We start from the raw sequence: 11,314 nt of genomic DNA, 5'->3' as shown, positions 1-11,314 counted from the left end.
CTCTGCACCCCCACCGGGTCCTTCCTCCTCGGCGCCCCGGAGCAGGGCACCTGCCCTCTCCTTGTGAGCTCCTGCACCCTCTGCCGGGACATCCTCCCAGTCCCCCTGCACCCTCCGAGCAGGACAAGCCCCTGGCTTAGCCGCCAGCCCCCTTCTCCCCTCGCACTCCCCAGCCGGACCTTGCCCTCCGCGCCCCCTTCCCGGACTCCCCGCGCAGCCCCCGCGGGCGCCCCACTGCCCTCCCCCGGCGGCCGGCGGCGCGGCGATGCTGGCGGTGGGGCAGATGGACGGCAGCCCCCGGCAGAGCGCCTTCCTGCTCGGCAGCCCGCCCCTGGCTGCCCTGCACAGCATGGCCGAGATGAAGACCCCGCTGTACCCGGCGTACCCGCTGCCCGCCGGGCCGGCCTCCTCCTCCTCCTCCGCCTCGTCCTCCGCCTCCCCGTCCCCGCCGCTGGGCTCCCCCAACCCGGCCGGCCTCAAGCCGCCAGCCCTGGCCAGCCCCCCGCAGCAGCTCTCGGCCGCCACCCCGCACGGCATCAACGACATCCTGAGCCGGCCCTCCATGCCCCTGGCCGGCGCCGCCCTGGCCTCCTCGTCGCCCTCCGGCTCCTCCTCGTCCCCCGCGGGCCTCCTGGCCGGCCTGCCCCGCTTCAGCAGCCTCAGCCCCCCGCCACCGCCCCCCGGGCTCTACTTCAGCCCCAGCGCCGCCGCCGTGGCCGTGGGCCGCTACCCCAAGCCGCTGGCCGAGCTGCCCGGCAGGACCCCGATCTTCTGGCCGGGAGTGATGCAGAGCCCCCCCTGGAGAGACGCGCGCCTCGCTTGCACCCCCCGTGAGTACCGCCGCCCCGGCTGTGGCGGGAGGGGGTGGGCAGCTTTCCTAGCTCAGGCAATTGCCCACACTTGTTCGGGTGGCATCCCCCACACCCAATCCTGCCCTGGGGCAGCTCCGGCACTGGCTAGGGTCACCCTCCTCCCCCTATTTCTTCCCTCCTTCTCAGTGGTGCTGCTCAGACTTTGGTTGAAATGCACCCGACCCGGCCACGGGCCGCTGTGCTGCAGGGCGCTGGTTAGCCGGAGAGACAAGTAACTTATTGAACTCTTACCGTACTTCAGTGCTGTGCATCCGCTCCCACCCCCCGCCCCATCTCACTTTTATTTGGGGGAGTGAGAGAAGGGGAAATGCTGCCCCCAGTGATTTTGTGTAGGAAGTAGTATGATCGGTGATGAATTGATTACAAGCGGTTTGGTTTTACTCACCCACACCATCCTGTTCGCTGCATTTTGGTTCAGTGCTTGGTACAGGAGCACGGTGCTGCTTTCGCTGCCTTTACTTTTTCTCCTGCTCATGCTTCATCTCTCGCTTTCTACTTCATGCTGTCTGAATGCCCTCTGGCGTATACCCGTTAGCATTCACTCCCATCTCTAACTGCAGGCGCCTTCTGCAAACATTTAGAAGGGTTGGTTAGGAGACGTGTCCGTTTGTTAGGGCAAAGAAAAGCTGTAGTGTCCCAGATTTCTCGGGGAAAAAAGTTTTAAGGGCCAAATCCTTCTTCTCCCGCTCTTTCAGAAAGAGGCTTTTATAAACTCGGGACGTTTAAGCCTCATCTTTTTTCTTTCTCGTTATTTTGAGGCTGCGATTCTTCCAAGTTCCTGTAACGGTTTTCTAATTACTGATGACTTTTGTAATACTGAGCACAGTGATGTTCCAAGCTTAGATTTGCTGCTGCCAGACACTTGAAAGGGTTGGCTTTCCTAAAACCGTCTGGATCATTGTGCATACTAGAATCCTTCCAATAACAAACAGTACTGTCTGAACACCTGAAAGCACATGTTAAATGATGAAAATATATTACATGCATTATTTGACTTGTTGGCAATTCAGAACTCACAGCTGTGTGTGTGTGTGTGTCTATGAAAGCATTTAAAATGTCAAGCTATTGCTTACAAATAATGGGAAGTTTTTACAAAAAGTTTTCTCATTTTATTGTTCCTAAAAGGACTTAAGTTGAAATGTCTCTGATTCAACTACTCCTCTCCCTCCCCTTTTTTGAGTTTGGTTCATACACAAACTTTCCCCAAGAAGAACCCTTTATAGTAACCTACTTAACTGTTACCGTTTTTGTGGGAGAGTAATTTTTGCCTGCTCAAAATTTAGATTCTCAAAATAAAGGGGCGTTAGGAAAAGATATGCATCGCTTTGAACCTGGCAACATTTTAATAGTGAATTTGTTCCTCCGTGTATAGAAAAAACCCCTTTCCCTTGACAGAAAATTTCATAGCTAAGCACTTTTCCAAATAAACAGATTAACATATCTGTCTATGCATTCATTCTTTTCCAGATCAAGGTTCAATTTTGCTGGACAAAGACGGAAAGAGAAAGCATACAAGACCCACTTTTTCTGGTCAGCAGATTTTCGCCCTGGAAAAGACTTTTGAGCAGACCAAATATTTAGCAGGACCAGAGAGAGCCAGGCTAGCCTATTCACTGGGGATGACAGAGAGTCAAGTCAAGGTGAGATGATCATGTCAAACGTTAGATAAGAGATTCAAGCCCACACATTGCTGAGACTGGGCGGAGTGTGAAAAATACATATACAAAGGAGCCCTGATATACGATATTGATGAACAAAAGGAATCAGGCGCATGCCTTTGAAATCAGGTTAATCTTAAATGGATACGTATGCTCTGCACATACACCATTACTACCAGAACAAAGCCATTGCAAAATATTACTGCTAGCTAAATCCTTTGCATAGATGGCTCCTTTTACTATATTTAAAAAGGCACTTAGGTTGGCAATAATTTGCAGTTAATAATTAATGGTGTTATTTATGAGAATATGGTATAATTTTTAAAATCGTAATTTATTTTAAAATAAATTAAAATTAGGAATGCTTATAAAATGACCCCAAAATATTATGTTTACTGTGCCATAAAATTGGGAGAGGTAAGGAGTAACATAGTTGAATATTTAACTACAAACAAGTGTAGTTTGTGTTAGAAGGCTAATACTTGGATAATACATTTTCTGACCCGGTAGCCATGCAATGTTTGGTCATTAGATGTTGACATGATTACGACAAATAGTTAAAATGTGATATTGTTCTCCTGGCTAAGGGCAAAACACAAATTTGCACGTGTTTGGGATCATGGTTCAAACTTTAGAGGTTTTGCCTTGAATGGGAAAGGAATTGAGCTAACAAGCATAAAGTGGATCGGATCGTTCACACATTCCCTCCCCTCCCCGAATCTGTTTATTTTAGTTAAACACTGAAATATTTCACAGAGGTACTGTTTTGAGAAGTTAAAAAGTAAATGCAGGCTACAGAGTGTTTCTTGTTCAGGAAATTGTATTTAAAGATAAATTCTCTATGCAGCTTTTTAACAAATTTAACAGTTTCTGTGTTGAGGGGCCTCTTTATGGATTCTCATTCTCCCAGAGTTATCTGGAGACCCTCATTTGTCACTGTAAATATGTCTAAATGGCTGTGAATAAATTGTTACAGCCTGTACAATGAAAATAACACCCCCTCTCTTACTCTGCCCTTTCTAAGATAAAATATGTAATAGAAGAGGGGACGTTAGATAGCTATTCAATGTAAAATGTTTATTGTCACATATGAGCAGGATTAAAGTATTGTGTAGTCAGTGAGTGTACTAGATATGTAGTTAGATTTGTTTTCTTTCAAACTAATGCTTTCATTCCATGTATAGGAATCCTTCTGCGACACTGACATTATATTTTGAATAATAGGATTCGTGACCTGGATTTTAGAGAGGACAAAATCCAAACAACTTGTAAATTGTTCCTTTCTTTTACAACAAAATTTTGAATCTATTTTTAAATTTATTGTATAAATGTAATTTCATCTTTAAAAGCCATAGCAATAAAAAATTGCATTTTTAACCTGATGATTCAGCACAGAGTAAGTTTCTGTGACCAGTTAGCCTTATCTCTAACTATTTGACTATTTGGATTTAGAACATTAGAAACACCTGCTTTTCATTTGAATTACAGTTAAGACTACAGTCGCATATGTTTTCATGGGAGATGGTGTCCCATCAAGTTTGATACATGTTAGTTGAGTTTTTATTAAACAAACTGAACAGGCAAAAACAGTAGGGGAAAGAGGAGGAAAAGAATAAATGTAGATCTTAACAGAAAATTAAGAGGAGTTAAATTATTTCTTGCCTCCATTAGTATGCAGAGGTTTATTTAAAAGTCTCCAAGGCTCGCTTTGAAACTCCCCTTAAAATAACATAAAATAAAATAAAATAAAATGAAATAAAAAGCAAGTGAACTAAAAACGCACAAAATGCTCCTTCATCAGAAGAAAAATTCTTTAACTACCAATAATAACTCTGCAGTAGCAAAAGTAAGAATACTGTGGTGACAAGAACAATACAGTAATAATTATAATAACAGAACGATAACAATGATAATAACCTCAGTATGAATACTAAGCATTCCGTGGTAGCAATAATAATAAATATGATATGCATACTTGTAACTTAATATTAATAATTATAGATATGGTATGAATATTAATTAATCTGTAGTAACAGTCATAATAAAAGTATAGCACAAATATCAAATATGGTAATAGTAGTAATAGCTGTACTGTGATAATTGTAATAATTTTAGGTTAATAACTATTATATGAATACTTAAGTGTCTGTAGTAATAAAATAATTATTTATGAATAACATGGTATAATAACAAAAATGATTATATAGCATAGTAATAACTATCATATCAGGGATACTAATAACAGGGTGGCAATATGAATAGTACTAACTATGGTGTGGATATTAATCCCTCTATAGTAGCAATAACTTCATATTATTAATAATTAATATACCACAACAGCAGTAATTATATAGTATGTTTGATGATAATTCTATTATAATAATTATGGAATGAATATCAATAATTATATTAGTAATAATACATATGGGATGAACACGTGGAAATAAGAAAACAATACGATGTAATGACTGTTAATACCTCTGCTGCGGTAATTGGCTATGGTACAAATACTAATCACTGTCGCTAGCGGTGATCAGCATGGTATGAATAGGAATACGTGGATGGTAGGACTAGTCACCACAACTCTGTGCTGGGGAGACTGGTACCTCCGTGAGGGTAATTGCTGTGCTAGGGATGCTAATCATTTTGTGGTGGCAGAAATAACCAGAACTCCGGTAGGAATCCTGCGGGCTGTCTGGTGCTACCAGCAGCTCCTGGGTGGTGCTAAGGTTCCCAGTGACGCTGAGGGTCACAAGCAGAGTATAGATGTGGTTGCTGGCATTGATCTGGCCCGGGTCTTTAATATCTCTCTCGCTCTCTCTTTCTCTCTCGCTGGTGCTGGGCCCCTGCTCCGGCGGCCGCAGGTTTGGTTCCAGAACCGGCGCACCAAGTGGCGGAAGAAGCATGCGGCCGAGATGGCCACGGCTAAGAAGAAGCAGGACTCGGAGACCGAGCGGCTGAAGGGGGCCTCGGAGAACGAGGAGGAGGACGATGACTACAACAAGCCTCTGGACCCCAACTCCGACGACGAGAAGATCACCCAGCTGCTGAAGAAACACAAGTCGAGCAGCAGCAGCTTGCTCCTGCACACGTCTGAGAACGAGAGCTCCTCTTAAAGGGGGTTCCAGAGGAGGGGGCCGGGGCCCAGGCGGACTCGGAGGACACTTGCTATTTTCTGAGATGTTGTACATATATATTTTTCTAGACTTTATCAGCTGAAGGAGAGGAGGAAGAGGCAGAAAAAAACGGCGAGTAAACAAACATCCAAACCAGCGCTTCCCTGCTCCTTTCGCCTGGCCCTTGGCCGCTGGTGCTGGCGCGGTTATTGTAGGGTCGCAGGGGGGGCTGTCTTCTTTTGCAGACTTCAGAGCAGCTGAGGGGGGAAGGAGGGACCTACTTCCACCCACACAGCTCCTGCTGGGCGGACTATAGCAACCTGTTGAAGGCTCTTTGTAAATAAATCGTGAGTCACACTGACTATAGAAGTTACTTTACTGTGAATATTTAAAATGTAAAATACTTTTTTTTAAAATAGAAAGGGTTGGGTTGGGTCCTACCCACCACCACCTGCATCCCCTTGTCTGGCTTTTTTAAGATCTGTTCTTTTGAATAATGAATTGTGGACTATAAACGCTGGGATTTGTTTGTGGTCTCTTCCCACACTTTAGCTGCTTATTCTGAACTTTCTTCTGCAGATCATGATTCCCTCCTAATTTGAACGGAGGCCCTCCATTAAGGGCCTCTATTAAGAGATTTGAAACAAACAGTCTACTGATGTTTTGCCAAGTATGAGGAAGACTTTGCTGGACACTCTTTCCCATTCTGAAATTGCACCCGCCCTTAATGCTATTTATTAGTATTTTTTAAAAATACTTCTTTTGGGCGACGGGAGTGGGAAATTTAAATAGTTTTCTTTAATTTAGCCCATTTCCAATAAAATGCGTGTTAATAGTAGCTGGTGGGAATTGTTACAACCACTTTCAGTCGAAAATATAAAAAATCATTTAGATGCTGTAATTGAATTTAAAGTGTGTTTTCCTTTGTATTATAAAGAATACTATAGAATGTAAATTGTTTTCTTTTTAAAGCTAATAATGATGATATATTAGCATCTTAACATTTATTAATTAATTTATATTAAAATAATTCGGTTTGTAAAGAGAAAAGCCCTTTGCAAGACCAGATAAATGTAATGCACTTTCTGTTAAAAAAAAGATAAATCAATTAAAAACAATTTTAAAACGTTTGTTGCCTCGACTAAAGGGTACAGATAATCTGATCTCATCAGATATTAAATAATAAAACTGACGGTACAAAAAAGATAATTTGGGTTCTTTTGTTCATTTTCAGGAGCATTTTAAAAAAAAACTATGTAAACTGTCACTTGCTCCGGAAGGTTCAAGAGTAATACAAATACAATAATCGATCGTTTATTTGGAAAATATAAAGCTGCTTTTCCTGATGTTTTTGTGTTTTTTCGTGAGAGCTCTTTTCCTTTTGTAGAGCCTCTCTGGAGAATTCAGGAAGTCATAATTTCCATATATATCCGAGACAGGTTAATCTCAGGCCAATATAGGGTGTATTAACTTTTTAAGCAGCAAGCAACACAAGCCATTATCAGGGATGACATGTTAACATCATTATGGGAAAGATGCTATTTTCCAGGAAGAAAGCTATTAATAAGAGTCTAGCTAGGGGGCTAAAGTAAATAATTAGATCCAATAGACAACTGTTTTAAATCGAAACGCATTGTTTAGCTATGATCATTTCCATATCAAGACAGTGGATAACTATTATTATTTCTTTTGTGACTGAATTTAAGCAAACATAAAGGCTGAGAGTTGAGCAAAGGAATCAGTTATTCTGCAATTTAGAAAAATATCAGTACTGTGTTAGTTTATATGAGGTATTTGATTATTAAACAAAAGCAAGGAAACGCTTTCCTGAAGCAACATCTTAACTTAAACTATAGAGGGCCAGACGCTGTATATTGAGTAGGCGTTTTATCTGAGTAAGGCGTTTAGGATCGGGTCCAGACGAATTCATGTACCAGTATGTTTATACAAATATAAATGATAAGGTGCGTTTATTTCTCTCAATATTTCCCCAGCACAGCTTTTGCCAGGTACCAAGGTATAGCATTTAAATTCCAGTCTGCTCTTCCAAAAGGAGACTGTGGAGCATATGGTTTCAGAATATTTCAAAATTGCTGCTTCACTATCCGCAGCATAAACCTGCCATTCTCTTCAGATTTTCACTTCTTCCTAAAACCTTTATAACCTATACAAAACCTGACTCGGAGACGCTGAGCTGTTTCCAGGGCATCAAGTTAAAACGCTTCCAGTTTCGCAGTTATTCTTAAAACAAGGTGATTTAAAAACAACCAACCGGAACCCATTCACCGTTGTCAAGGTATCTATCACTTTTTACAGTTGTAAATATGACTCTCCCTCAGCACTGAGGCAAGCCCCTTGTTCAGCGGCACCACACCACCAAGCCAACAGATCTGGAAGAGAAAAATGTGTGACTATTTCAAAACTCGCACTGCCTTTTTAATATCCCTACACAAATGCCTTAAATTATGTTCATTTTACTCAGTCAAAAAAGCAACTTCTTTCTCGGATAACTGCTTCTGACCAGGATAACCCTAGACTAGGATTCATTTGATTTTAGTTTGTAAACATGCGATTATATTTTCCAAGGCGATTCTGTTTTCCCCCAAAAGCTAGAGCAGTTTTAATTCTATATGCCCTGAGCAAAAAATCTGAATCAGACAAAAACACTCCTTTTGTATATCTCGTGATACCGCACTTTGTCTGTCACTGAGCAATGGTTTGTATACAGTGGGCCATGTTGTACTGGTTTCTTTTTTTTCCAGTTGACTGCAGCGCTGACTTTGGCTTTCCAGTTAATTTACTTCTACACAGAGACCCAGCTGGCCATCAGTTGCAGTTGGCACTATAAAACTAGAATTATAGGGAAAAAAGCCCAACTCTGATCGCTTGGTTAGTTTGGTTTTGTCTCGGGTATTTGAGAAAAGAATAGTTTATTCATATGATCTCACTTTTTTCTTTGTGGTTAAGGCTTTGAAAACAAAACGGAGCTTAGAGCAGGATGCAAAGCATCCTTCACATCGAGTATAGGACTTTTATGAAGAAAGCTAATAAATAATGTCACTATCATTGTTACAAATATCCTAGCTAACAAGTAGGGATAAATAAATGTCAGTGGTTTTTATAAGGTTTAAAGTTCACCTGCTGAAATTTTAAAATCTGCGATCGGCACTGAATAGATCTCAGTAAAACAGAACATAGATGCTTGCTTTGCCATACAGAAGAGAGCAATCGAACAACCAAGTTAGCATGTTGTTTAATTAAATAAGCTAGAATGTGCTTAAACCAAACACCTACACGACGTGCCAGTGTGTCTATTCGCTGTCCACCAGTGGGGCAAATCCTGCTGGTTCGACTCACGGGAATAGTCTCATTAAGCAGAGTTTAATTTAAGCTAATTTAAAGCCGGTAAGATTTGAGGTTTAAGGAAAGTTCCTCTAGAGATTGACAGAGGTCACGATGCTCCTGTTTAGATATACCCTCCCCCACCCATGCTATCTTGAAGCACCAAACATTGAGAGCAGATGAATATGTCGGTTGCCATTTGTTTCCCCACTCTACGCACTTTCCTTGCCCTTTTAGCTGTGTGTGGCTATCTATGGCTATCTGTGTAGTGTGTTACAATCAGCCCGAGCAACACTTAAATAAATAATTAAATGACGTGTGTTAATATGGCCGTCTCGCACGGTGCTCCTGACAAGTAGCGTTGCGTAATAGTGTCTAACTGTTCATCCGAAATCCTATGTAGATGAGTACATCAAAACAGTATCAATTTAGGAGAGATCAGCATCTTCCCGTCCATCGCGTTTGTCATCATCACAAACACTAAAGGAGTGAAATTCCACTTGGGAACTCTAGCACTCGCAGTTTAAAGAGACAGTAACTCTTTTGTTAATCATTGACAATAGCGCTGTATAATAATAACCGAGATAAGTAGCAGATTTCATCTATACACCCTATTTCAGGCTAATCTCAACAGTTTTGTCTACAGACAACTTTTTTTTAACGCCACCTTTGATGTAAACCCAGCTCCTCTATCTTGTGTGTTTTTTTGACTGAGGAAAATAGAGTCTGTTATATCAGTATTTACCCTGCCTTATTCTTTGACATTTGTATCCTCCTGAGAGCACACGGGTAAGATAGTGGAGATAAACTTCTCACTGTTTAACATGAGGATTTTGATGAGATCCATCATGCTTTTTAACAAGACCATTATACAAATCAGCTAGAGAAGTCGCAACGGAAACCCCATGCCTTAATTTCCAATTAATCTTTGAGTTACAAGAAATCAGTATTATTTGATCATACGATCATAGGCCACAGATAATATTTTGAGCTGAACAAAAAAATCCCTTTCTTTTACATACAATACTCAGTCTTACGCAGAAGACACAGCTGTTGCATCGTATATACTGGGTAGCTGTCTGCTTTCAGGCCCCTCACTGATGATAGCAAGGCAAACTGCAGGAAAAACTGTTCATTAGTGTTAAAATCCTAAAATGGGTTTGTAATTTGGCCACCTTTCTCAGTAATGTGAAAGATACCCCGGAATCTAAGAACTGGAAAACGCAAATATTATTAATACAACATCCATAGCTATCTGCAACAATGGAGATTATTTCAGAAAAAGATTAGAGAGTCGATTAGAAAAAGTAGTTGCGTAAAGTCATTATTTTACTCTTTGGTCATAAAATATTTGTCAACATAGAACAAATCTATAGCACGCATCTGTATAACTTATATAAGAATGTTTCTTTTCCTATAGCTGTAAAATTATCTATATAGAGATGCATAGATAAAATTATGAATTAGAATAACATAGATATTCCATGTAAGGGCCCAATCCTGCATTCTTGTCTCAGGCAAAGCTCACACTGAAGTCAATGGAACGTCTGCCTGAGTACATGCAAATCAGGGTTCATAATTCAAACTGAGGGCCAAACTCTGCTCTCTTGCCTGGGTTTCACGGATTTCACCGGGGGGCTGGAGTGAACAGACGACGTATCGGGTTTTGACCCTGTCTGCTCCATTTTACGTTAGGTGTGAAACCAGCTTCCTCTTCCTGGGTAAGTTTTCAGTGGCAAACACAAGCATCCCTTCTTGGCATGTTGTTTGTCAACCACAAACGTGTTATGATTGAAAGTGACAGCTAAGATCAAGAGTCCCAGTGATCTAGTGACTAAAACAGTGCTTTCCCCACTCATGGCATTTAGCGCCCTGTTCTTGTAGGGGCTTGGACATAGCTGACCCATCTCATCCACACAAAGACGCTGCATAGTAAAGCGGTTTCCCCGGGAGCGGCCTCTTTGCTTTGATCTCTCTCAGTAAACTACTCTGTGAGCTGTGTCAGGCTGGACAGATGCTCCCCATTTTCGTGACCGTGCTGCCCTGGGACTCAGCCCAGTGCGAGGCAGTTGCCGCCAGTGGAGACATCCATATTTATATAGAGCTAACGCGTCAAGAGGGAGGTTAGGGGAAAGAAATGAAAACGGAAAAGCAGAGGCTGAAACACATTCAGCTCTCAGGAATTATTTGGTATTAACTTCATCATAGCACCCATGTAATAATGAGGACAAATTCTAGCCCAACTCGAGTCAATGGCATCTATGGACGCAGGAGGTAGCTCTCAATGTTCAGGATCCATCACAACTACTACACTGATTCGAACTCC

The 11,314-nt window shown here is 41.9% G+C and overlaps 1 protein-coding gene across 1 annotated transcript; it reads left to right on the top strand.

Annotated features, from left to right (window-relative positions):
• Positions 1-265: 265 nt before the first annotated feature.
• On the top strand, positions 266-6,174 carry NKX6-1 (NK6 homeobox 1). The gene is made up of 3 exons (XM_050945212.1): positions 266-830; positions 2,340-2,512; positions 5,395-6,174. Exons 1-3 carry the CDS (start codon positions 266-268, stop codon positions 5,644-5,646), a joined length of 990 nt encoding a protein of 329 aa, XP_050801169.1. The 3' UTR covers positions 5,647-6,174.
• The last annotated feature ends 5,140 nt before the right edge of the window (positions 6,175-11,314 follow it).

The sequence above is a fragment of the Gopherus flavomarginatus genome, chromosome 3, assembly GCF_025201925.1.
Source record: "Gopherus flavomarginatus isolate rGopFla2 chromosome 3, rGopFla2.mat.asm, whole genome shotgun sequence".
Classification (NCBI taxonomy): domain Eukaryota; kingdom Metazoa; phylum Chordata; order Testudines; family Testudinidae; genus Gopherus; species Gopherus flavomarginatus.
This window is presented reverse-complemented; position numbering and strand designations above follow the sequence as displayed.

Bases quoted from the DNA above. Each gene is read 5' to 3' on its own strand.
- NKX6-1 (XM_050945212.1), top strand. From the start codon at position 266: ATGCTGGCGGTGGGGCAGATGGACGGCAGCCCCCGGCAGAGCGCCTTC. The intron at 831-2,339 runs GTGAGTACCGCC...ATTCTTTTCCAG, and splicing joins GCGCCTCGCTTGCACCCCCC to ATCAAGGTTCAATTTTGCTG. The intron at 2,513-5,394 runs GTGAGATGATCA...CGGCGGCCGCAG, and splicing joins TGACAGAGAGTCAAGTCAAG to GTTTGGTTCCAGAACCGGCG.